Source organism: Metopolophium dirhodum, chromosome 4, assembly GCF_019925205.1.
Source record: "Metopolophium dirhodum isolate CAU chromosome 4, ASM1992520v1, whole genome shotgun sequence".
NCBI classification, from domain to species: domain Eukaryota; kingdom Metazoa; phylum Arthropoda; class Insecta; order Hemiptera; family Aphididae; genus Metopolophium; species Metopolophium dirhodum.
In genome coordinates this window covers 12350168-12362619 of record NC_083563.1, presented here as the reverse complement: position 1 = coordinate 12362619, position 12452 = coordinate 12350168, and the positions used below count along the sequence as shown (strand labels likewise).

Below are 12452 nucleotides of genomic sequence, written 5' to 3'. Positions count from 1 at the left end.
AATAGAATATGGTAAAATTTAAATTTGTAAAAAAAAAATAGTTAATATTATTATAATAATAGGTATAACGTTTTATCTTTTTTATAAGACAATGATCAATTAAGTATATTACAATATAACGTCTGAGGTTTTAAATCTGATTACAATACTTACAATATATATCCTATATAATATACATTATACCTACTTTGTTTTTGCGTGAAGTAGTGGACCTACATAGATATGTAGTAAACAAAATAATACTAATAAATTAGAGATAATGAAAATATAATTTATTTATCATAGATAATTGAAATTCAAGTATAATACAATAAGAAAAACATTACACTAACTGTGAATGCTATGAAATATGAGTAACGGGTAAGGGGTTTAAAATTTCATGGCAAAAAAAAAATGTTTATATTTACAAGTTTATAGTCATCAACTTGCAAGTGAATATTTTTAAAAGTTGGTTTATTTAATGAAAAAAAGAAGTATGTAACATATTTACATGTAATGTACAATTTGTTTAACAAATCTTTAATACAACAAATTTAAACATAGACATTTAACTCTTAAGTTACAAAGTCATAAGCTAACATATCTCCGTTTTCATTTCACTTGTAATATAAGGCTATTATAATTATATTGTTATATAAAGTCTTATCGTTGTAAGGTCAATAGGTAATGTACTTAAAAGGTCACCTAAGTCCGAACCCATATTTGTCGCCACCATATGCAAGTGTGTATATATCATAATAAAACTACGTGCAACAGTTAAAGATTACTTTCATTAATCCTAATATCAGAGTCAAATATCATATCATTTAACTTTAAGGTAACAAAACAGTTGAAATTTGTTCGATTTTTTAATAGTTTTAAGTGTGTAAAACAGTATACGAAGCTCATAATTCAAAATTAAAATATGGAAAGAAAACTTCAACAAAACCATAAACGTGAACTTCTGAACTTAAATTTTCTATTTTACTCACTTGTATGTGACGTAGACGACAAATACATGTGTGGCAGCTCCTTGAAAATATTTTGACTTAGTATATATTATTCGAGATTCTTATAGTGATAATATTATAGTGTGCGGATGAACTTTATTAGTTTTACAATATTACATTTGTATGGGTGTGTGAGACAATGAGTGGTTCACCGTTTGATGATATAATTTATCGTTCTCAAATTGTTTGCCGCAGTATAATATATCTCCAAGAGAATGTAAATTTAATGTATAACACGCTGGTTGTTTATTTGTGTTTACATCGAAATTTCCGAATCACCATTACCTATCCCTTCGATGCACGATAAATCCCGAAAAAAACAAATATATTTAAAATTCCATATCGAACAGGAATTCCGTGCGTAGATCCGCCTTAGGAAAACGGAGAACAATATTCCAGAGAATTAAATAGATAGCACGTACTACGCACACCCGTCAAAGTTATCTACCCAAATCTAAATTCCTGCGAGACTAAATCCCACGGGCGTAACGAGACAAGTGTCCGACGATGGAATTACAATAGACGACTACTTATTTACAGTTCAATAATGTTTTTACGAACAACATAGAATGTCACTTAATTATCTGCGCAAGCTACCATGTTATTATAGAAATGTGTTATTACGCGATTAATTTGTGAATTTTTCAATAATTATCTATGACTTGGTAATGTTTAGAAATAATTAAAACAATGGTCTTTATATTTTCTAAATGAAAATATTTTTATTCAGGCACTTGTAATACATATTGTATTATAATTATAAGCCATATAAACGCAACCTAATAGATGGCCAATTTTCATTTGAAACATCATAAATGTATTTTTTTCATGGATTCAGCAATTTTATTATTATAAACAAATTAAGAATATATGAGAAAGTAAAGAATTTTATTGTAAAATTCAATATTTAGGTTGGATTACATTTTACATTAAATACGATCAATATAAAAATTATCATAAAAATATTAAAGACAATACTTAAAGTATCATTTATTGTTATTATTTTTTGAAATAATTATTGTGGATATTTATTATCAAAAGTAAAAACTAATAGTAATTGGTGAACAGTAATGAAATTATATCTTTATTTAGTGAATTTGAAAACATAATATTGTTATACTCATTATCAGTAATAATATATTATTACAAAGTAATGATTGCTTAAGGTTATAATGTTCACAATACAACATTGTATTTAGGGTCATACAGTTTAATTTTTATTATAAAAAATTGGTTTTCCGTGTCTACCTATAATCCAGGTAGTTTGAATAATAAAATACATTTTGGTCAAATTGTATCCTTTTTTTAATTTAATAATATTATAGATTCACTATACGAACCTACTACCGTTAGTAAATGGAGAGTCTTATATATTTTATTTGACATTATACATACTCGAACCTAATACAAAACCAATAACCCGTATACGGGTTTAGAAAATTATGATTAAAAATTATATCTCTCCATAAAACCATAACCTTAAAATGACTTTAAACATAGGATACAGTAGAACACGAAATTATACATATACAACGAGGGTGAGAAGAATAAAATAAAAGCTGAATAATTATAAGAAAACATTTTTAAGATTACGAAAAACTAATAAAATGTATAGAAATAACATAGAACTAGAATTCGAAAAAAGTGAGATATGTTTATCATCAATATGTTAACATTAAAAGTTTGAAATTTTACGAATATTATTTTGTTGGTACCTACTTTTGACGCAAAAAATAAATTATTAAATTTCTTAGATGGAGTTTATTTTCTGAAATTCCCCATAACTTGGAATATTTGGCGTATTTATTCAATGCATAAGTTTGCATACCTGTTACAATCTTTTTATGCATGCATATTTTAGGGAATGAAATTGACAGCATTCATTATGATTTACGTGAGATGATGGAAGAATACATGTTACTTACACTGAAACGTTTGTAATCACGGCTCGGAGAGTCTATAAAACTCATATTTTACGTTTTTCTTTAACCTACCTAGTTTTATATGTATTTATTTATTTATTTTTTTTTTATCTTACGATTAAATTTATTGTGTGAAAAAAAATGAGCTTTCATAAAGTTCATCATCATCATCAATTTTCTGTACCACGCGCATAGTATAATATCCTGGTTGCATAGGTGAGTTTTTTTTTCATCCACATAAATCTCATGACATTTTCACATAATATTAACAATAGTCTATTTGAAATACATGATTAAAAGTAATCACATTGGAATGTTATATACTTTTCATATTTAACACTATGCATCACAGCTCAATAGATTTTTGTGGAGTTTCTATTATTTATGTGTTATAAATTATTATTGAATGTTCATAATTTTATTTTTCTTACCTTCAGCAGTGTTAATAATTGTGTTATCACTAACATTTTTACGTTTCAGAATATTTACTGTAACGTTATAAAATATAAATCGTATACAATAAATTTTAGGTACCTAAAAATATAACTTTACCGTCCTTGGTGGAATCTAGAACCAAATTTAATAGCATTTATTGTTGTTGTTGATGTAATACAAGGTTGAACATTTGAATGCTTGATAAGAATGTAATATATTTAATTTTTGCAGAAATTATATTATGATGTGACACATGATATTAGATTATCGAATGAAACAAATTAAAAATAGTTATGTCGCCTATTTATGTGGTTAAGGAAGGAATGTTCTTTGGAAGCAATGTGACTGAGGTTAAGGTAAAAGTTACGAGTATTCAACTGAGGTTAAGAAATCAAATGAGGTTGGTTAGTACCTATATAGTATATATAGTACCAGAGAAGACATTTTATGATTTTACGTTATATGGTTTTAACTGATAACTTTTATGGAGTACAATTTTCAAACTTTTAATTTTTATAAAGAATCACTTAATATTTATTGCTAAATATTAAATGGTGTATTAAAAAAAAAAAGTTGGGTAAGTGGATGTCGCTCTGCTATACAGTAGGTTACACGTGGGTCACTGTAATGGATGGTGTTAAATTTGAATTCAATGATATAATATCATTGTATAAGAAAAACAATTCTGAGCGAAAACGGTCAGTCAGCCTATGATAGGAGCCTATGAAATAAATATATTTGATGATATGTTTGTGAATAAAGTAATTTATATATAACCTATTTACGTTGAACCTTGCTTTAAATTTTTAATCCTTAGCTATAAAAGTTGAACATTTTATAAATTTTCAACTACAAAATAATTATTACATTTTAAATTTGATAAATTTTGTCAAAATTCAAACTTTAAATGCTTATAAAAAAAAAATTGTGCCTATGTATTTTAATATTTTTCAACTGCAATTGTAACATTATATCAGGAGCCTTGCATTAAATGTTCACAATTTTTTACACAACAAATAAAATTTTATTGATATTTATAGAAAAAAAAACTAAAAAAATTGAAAACTGACTATGTCCGTAAACAGCTCAAAAAGAGTCAAATTATTTTATAAATTTTATCGTGTATAGAAAATGCTAATATCAACATTCGGTGAAATTTTCAAGTATCTACAGTCATTCGTTTTTTAATTACAACAGAATAAAAAAATCGTTACAAGAAAAATCGAGTGAATATCAAATGTTGTAAAAATATGAACTTCAAACGCTCATAAAAATTTAATTTGACTTTCTTGTAGACATTTTTTTTTTTTGATAAAGGTATATAATCTTATGAAGAATCTTGTATTACAGTTTCAAATCTAAGATTTAAAAATAAAATTTTTTATGAATTTCTATCTCAAAATAATTTGCAATTGTTCATAATTTATTACGTATTTTGTCAATATTTGAACTTTAAACGCTTATGAAAAGAAATTGTGATTATAGATTTTTAATTTTTTTCATCTGCCTTTGAAACAATATACTAGGAGCCTTCTATTAATTTTTCAAGCTTTTTAACCAACAAATAAAATTTAATTGATATTTATAGAAAAAAAAAACTAAAAAAAATGGAAACTGAAAATGTCCGTAAACAATTTAAAATAAGTCAAAATATTTGGAAAATGTTATGGTGTATAGAAAATGCTAATATAAATATTCAGTCAACATTTCATTTACCTACGGTAATTTATTTAAGAGTTGCACCAAAAACCAAAATCGATTTTCTCGAAAACAGATTTTGCGTAAAAGTTCCCGTTTTTCCTTAACTTTTCTTTTGTTTTTCACATTGACCACCCCAAAGTACCAACTAGATTCACTTTCCTAACAGAAAAGTTACCGTTGAAGAAAATCCAAGTATTTTTACTTTCCTAAAAGGTGATGACAGACACAAAAAAAAAGACACATATCATTATAAAATTAATACATTCATCGCTTCACTAAGAATCTAAACTGTAGGTAAGTGTGTATAATATATTATAATACTTATTGAATTAAGATATAATTCAAGAAATTGAGGGCTTGGGATAAAACATATATTTGTATAATATAATTTTATAATGTAGTTTTACACTTGAGATACTTTTTTAAAAATTAAAAGTTTTATTTTAGAAATGAAAATTTTTTTTTTTTTTTTTTAATAATCTGTGTCGGATTATATTAGAATATAAAAAGCGTTTTAATAGATTAACCACAGTAGAATCGTTGTGATTAATTAATTTAATTTGTAAAAAAATACTTATTAATACTCATTCTTAAGGTATATTCAAATTAATGATATTAAAAAGTTTTTATTGTTTTAAATATGTCACAAGTATCTTTGACCCATTTATTATCCTTTAATATCCATTAAATATATATATTTAAATAATTATTATTATTTGTTGAATTAGAATAAACAAATAATTTAAACATATTTTTGTTAAAAAAAAATTAAAAACATTTTATACACAATTTTACAAATTCAAAAATATTATACAAAAGTAAAATATTCATAGTAATTTCTATTTTAAAGCACATACCTACAATCCGATTTTTTAATGAACTTTATTTTGTACCTATATAAATTACAGCTTATATTTTATGTTATAGTTTATTTGTTCTAACGTATATGAAGTGTATTACCACTTTTTGTGATGTTTAAAGTTAAAATGGTTTTTCATATAAAACATGAATTATAATGCTTTAAAAGTAGTTGAGTTTAATTTTATAGAAATAAATTTACATAATTATTTATTGTTATACTTTAATCATTATCTTAAAGTTAATTCATTACCATAGTATTAATAGTGATTAGAATACCTAATACACATTATTTCACTTGTAAAAAAAAATATAAAACATATGGAACTCAATTAAACAGAGGCTATATCACTAATTAAAACGGCTGTTGACACAATATTTTAAATAAATAATTCACTATAATATAAGTATTAAGGTGTCTACCAGGTAATTGTTAAAGTCAAAGACATGTAAACTCTATCAATATTATTTTTATGGAGATTTTTTGGAATTTGAGGCTGAATAAAACGGGGTTTAAGTTTGTTATTGTCGAATATCAATAGAGCTATTGTATTAATTCATCAAAAATCGGTTTTTATCAATAACGTAATACACTACAAATATTTATTATACTGTTTATTCTAATCTAATTATTAAACAACGGATATAGGTTTTACATTGAATTTTCGACACAACATTTTTATTACGTTTTTATTAGACGATGTTTTATAAAAATGTAAAGAATCTTTATTTGTCAAATGGAAATGTTGAGTGTCCATAGTTGGTTGTTATTAAGGAGATTATTTTTGATTTGCACTGAGAAAAACTATCGAAAAACAAAGAGTAAGACAAAATGTTAAAATGTACTTTACATCCGCTTTTAACAAAATCCAACAATGTTATTTTATTGTATATATTTCAAAAAGCAAAGCATTCTTCCACTCAAGCCTTGATGTTTTCAGTTTTATCATTTTATTTATTTAAGTACGTATTTATTTTATAGATGTTAAATCAATTTCAAAAAACGTAAGTACACTTGTTTTGGACAATATTTTAAATTGAATAGGTACTAAATGAATAGTATTAATCGTATAAAATTTTACTCAAATTTAGAGAACATAGTGTGGATATATAAATGTTCATCAGCATCAGGAGAGGGGGAGCAGAATTATAGTTGTATACCCATTTGGCTGTGGACCGAAGAGTACAAAAAAAAAAACTAAAATAAAATAATAATATAAATTATAACAAGGGTATTCGTTTTATTATTTTTTTTAAAAGTATTGTCGATAAAAATGTTTTGATTGGTCAAAAGACTTGAAAATGTAATACAACGTTCCTCATAAGGTTTTATTAGTGGACATTAAAAAAAATAGTTGAGCGTAAATCGATAACAATTTTTTTGAGATTCTGAAGTTAAGATTTTCAGAAAATTCATCAAAATGGCAAATTATTTACATATTCATAAAAATGTTTCTATGTTTATCTAAGGTTTGAAATTGTTATATAAGATTCCCCTTAAGTTTTCCTACGTTTAATAAAAAAGCAGTTTACATAGCTCAGAATTGAAAATGTACAACAAACCATAAATATATTTCAATTTATTATTACTTATTTTTACATATATATTAGTATATACGAGTAAATTCAACACTCTTTTTAAATATAAAATTAATAATATATCTGTGAATACATTTCTATCAACATGGCTGTTTAATTTCGAGTAATTATTCACGATTTAACATACGTCCACGCAGCGAAAAATTATATAAACAAAATATATTTTATACTAACCATGGTTTTATGTTTTTATACATGGGCGATAAATTGTTATGTGCGTGTTAACTAACTAACGTTGCGAACACTTATTTATTAAATTTATGGACAATGATTGATATTGAATATATTCCGCATATGTCTAAAAAAACACAATCAGTTGGACCTTATATAAACCATGGGGTCAGCACCAGATAGATATGCGGCTACTGGCTAGTAAATTTACTTGAGACTGTCTCACAAAAACTGGCTGGCCAAAAGTATTCTATATTTACTGGGGACTCAGTATTTAACATAATATTACAATCTAGTTCTCGAAGATATCGTAAAATAATAAAATAGCTTACGGAAAAGTTATTTCATAGGATCCGCGAAAATCGTCGGTGGGTTTCTCTGAGTGGAGAGGGGGTGGAAAAGAAATCACAGAGCAAATAATACGACTACTATACGGTATTCGACCGCTGGCGTCGCGGACTATATATACGTATTGTATACTCATACGAGGTAAAGCCCACGACGAGGATGCGATACGAGAGGGTATTATGTATGTATATATAATAATATATAAATTCATACACGCTAGATCACAAAAAAGAGATCATTGTGTTCCACAGCTGCAGTTCCTGCTGCCGGGACGTCGTGTAATGCCATATTATGTGCAAAAAAAAACTTTTCGCGACCCGACCGACGAAACCGTCAGCCAGCGTTTGAGTTTTGTTGTTTTTTTTTTTATATAATATATATAGTATATACACACACATATATATATATATATATATAGTTATATATGTACACACTTTGTTTTGATTTTTTTCTTACGCCGTCGACCGCTATAACCCTTTTTTCCAGCTTTTTCACGTCGCCGTCGTCGCAACCGGATGGATATCCCTTATCCCGACCGCGTCCGCCCGGGGACGATTCAAATCCGATATCATATCGCCACCGTTTGTCCGTCGAAATATCTGTCGACGTAGCCATAGTAAGTTTTATACTTTTATCCCGGACGCGTGGCGTGCCCACGCATATCCGACGTCCGAAATCTATACCGCAGTCAGCACGGTCCGACGGAAACGACAAAAAATAAAGAACAAAAAACAAACATACACACACACATTCTCCAGTAACGATCGATTCCCGTGTAAGAGCCAACCGAAATGACTGCACGTCGAGACGGACGTTTTTGACTTTTTTATTCTCACCGTGTGTGTGTACCAGAACACTATAGGTACTCTGCAATCTGGAAAAATATAATAATGTACACCGACAACCACCCGTCACTGCCGAGCTCCAGCAATATATTGTCATAAGAGATAACAATACAAATCCGGATGTTCGACAGCCAGCCGATGGTTTTTTTTTTATAATATATACATATAAGTACACATTTTTTATTTTTTAGGACCTCCGTGATTGTGTCATTCTCGACGCGAACAACGCGATTGATTATTAATTATTTATAATAACTGTTGTCGTTAAACCACCGGCTATTGTTGTTCCGTTTTTTTTGCTTACCTATTTCATAACATATTGTACAGCGTTACATAGCCGTGGTTGAAGGCATAGGCAAATATTTGGTGACATTTCCAGAGGGCCAAATTGCTTTGCACTCCTATACCAAAACCGGTCGTCAGTGACTTGATTTGTCGTCACTGTTGACGACTCTGTACATTATTATAATTTCACGTTACACCTTATACACATAACGCATTGTAATAAAATATAAATAATAGTTATGTAGATATTTATTATATTAAACAGTTATGTTTTATAAACGACACGTAAAACCAATATAATGCATCGCAGGTATGTCAGTATTTACCTAAGCAGAAATGGTTCCCTTGAGATGCTATAAATTGCATATCGGTATTAAATAAAATTTTAGATGTAATAAATTGCATATCGGTATAAAATGTAGTAAGACATACATAGCATAGTTGTATCTTATGTGGTGTATGCAAATAAAGTACAGATCATTTTTTAATACGAAATTCACTTTGAAAATTTTGCACATTTGAAGAAATAATCATCGTATACATCGCCACTCCTACCTCCCTCACAATTGATATATAATTAGAAATTTATAATTATTGGTACGTATGTAATGTTCTGATTTGATTTTTCATTTAATGTGTATTATTTGTTAAAATAAATGTATGCTATTTATAATGAATCGTTCAACTATTTTTGTAAATTTTGTATAATATTTTGATTTCAACAATTACAATCAAAATTTATAATGACCAACTAGGTAGTTAAAAATGTGTACATACGGGTTTTTAGAAACAAAATTGGTTTTTTTATAATTGAGTTTGGAGTGTTCGAAGTACCCGCAATATTGTAAGGGGATTAAACTTTCATAACAATAGAATGTACATTCTTATTATAATGGATGCACTCGTAACTAATATTTTAGGTTTTCATAAAAAATGCATATCTCTTATACACGTTTAATAGGACTCTAACAAGTTTCGCGACGACTGTGCACTTATAATTTCGCATCTACATTTTATGTACCTACGTATTGTCAATTGGCTTACAGTGTGTATATACGTATAAAATACATTTTTTACAGTGACTACCACTTTTTAAAACATTTCTATCTCATGAACTTGTCTTTTTAATATTCCAAAACAGACCTGGTAACGATTGTTGTATCACATGGAGTAACGCAATAATTATTTTCAATACTTGAATGACAAACTTTAACGCATTATTTATTTAACTAACCATAAATACATTTTCCATAAGACACTAACAATTTACAACTTACATGGATACCATTTAAATTATTTACATTACTTTTTTTGTATAAATGTATTTTGTATAGTCAATAATCATAATATTAGGCTGCAACGCATTTTATAATAGCTGTTATACGTTCATAGTAGGTATATAAATTAATATCAAACACAGGTATCGTAATTATCATAAATATAAAATATTTGTTTCTAAATTTTTATTTATTCGTACAATTGAAAAATTATCTATAAAGATGATGAAAAAGTGAATAGAAATTTGTTTCCTTTAAACCACTTTCGTGTACAAAAGTCGGAGCTGTAAAATTATCCACGAGGGTCCGATAAGTTTAAATTAGTGAATCCCTACAGTTACCTATATTTGTTTTTATTTTGTAGAACTGAAAAGGATATTAATTTTTTTCTATTATCCATTACTATTACACAAAACTCGTTAGTATCAGTGTAATTTGTAATTTCTAATGGTAATAAAGTCATAATAAATATCGAAACAGAAAACCCCTTATTCATAATAGTTTTCACATAACATAATATTTTAATTAAATTTCTTTTTAAAATATTAAATATTCGTGTATTATGTAAACTAATCGTTTAACATTTTAAGGAACATTAAAAAGTTTTTTTTTTTCATTTAAAATTATTTTTAAAAACTAGAACACAAATAGGTAATATATTATTATATAGGGTCAAGCAACAATCTCTTGTGAGTCTAGACGTTTAGCTAGTTCATAATGAACTCGTAGCGAGCTTTTTTTTTTTGTTAATTAATCAATAAATACAAATAATTTGTATTGTATATTGATGTTATAACATGATTTAAAGTTTTAACGTTTTAACGTTTTTTCAGAAAACATTTTGTATAAGTATTAACACAACAGTTTAAAAAAAGGGGAAAATAAAATATTACTTGGAATAAAACCATGGAAATAATTATTTATTTTAATTTACAGTACCTCCGGATATATTGGACTATCCGACCAGCACCGATATGGCGGTGAGGGAAGGAGGTAATGTCTCAATGCAATGTGCTGCGTCTGGATTTCCCACTCCCAGTATCACTTGGAGAAAGGAAGGTGGCCTTTCGATTTCCTTAAGCCCCAACACAGATGGTAAGTCATAATAAATATGATTAATCGATAAAAGTAGAACACGAGAAATCATCAAATTAATATTGTCGTGGTTAAAGATATAATATTACATTGAAAACATTATGATTTTTCAATTTATCAATAGTTCAGAAAGTTCAGGAGTTAATTAATAAAAAAAATGTTTTTTTTTAAATATTACTGTTTACTAATAGTACAACATTAGAAACCTGAAAACTTCAAAATTTTACCGAATAACAATTTTTTCATTTTTATTTACAACTAAACTTTTAATGAAAAAAAATTAAAAGGTAAAATAATGACCGGAGTAAATCATATCTCAGGACAACAATAATTATCAAAAAAAAAAATTTCAGTTAGGAAAATAAAATTTTTATAATAAATTAATTATATTCTGCAGACTATTTTCATTTGAGTATTAGAATAGGATCCATCACGGGATATCAATACGATACTTAGCTCGTTTTTACAAAACCAATGCTATTGTACAAATAAAACAGATTAACAATCATTTAGGTTGTGACCACAAAATTAGAGCTGATGATGGTACTGTGAAAATAATACAGGGATTAGTAACTTACGAAATAATAAACAGCATGGTAGCATGTCTGCTACAGGATTTCCACTTGCTAAAGAAATAGAGAACTATTATTTTTAAGATATGCATTAAATGTACGAATAAAATATTTTACAGATGATAGTTGGAAATATTTAATATCTATAATATTATTACCCGAAATATATATTCGAAGATAAATAGAAAAATAATTAAGGTGGTCTGGAGGTATAATATAGTTATCAGATAACAATTTTATTTTATGTTCAACGTGATATTAAGATTCTTCCTTTATCGTACCCATACGGGCATAACTTTTATTTTGAAAAGGTTTTCTTAGTAAAATGATTAGAATACGTCTCGTACTATCGTGT

At 26.9% G+C, this 12452-nt stretch overlaps 1 protein-coding gene across 1 annotated transcript in view; it reads left to right on the top strand.

The window, feature by feature from the left end:
- LOC132942987 (lachesin-like) overlaps positions 1 to 12452 on the top strand; it is a 167806-nt gene that overhangs the window by 107735 nt on the left and 47619 nt on the right. The window contains exon 4 of the mRNA XM_061011731.1: positions 11367 to 11525. Within this exon, the coding sequence (XP_060867714.1) occupies positions 11367 to 11525 (159 nt within the window). The remainder of the gene's footprint in view (positions 1 to 11366; positions 11526 to 12452) is intronic.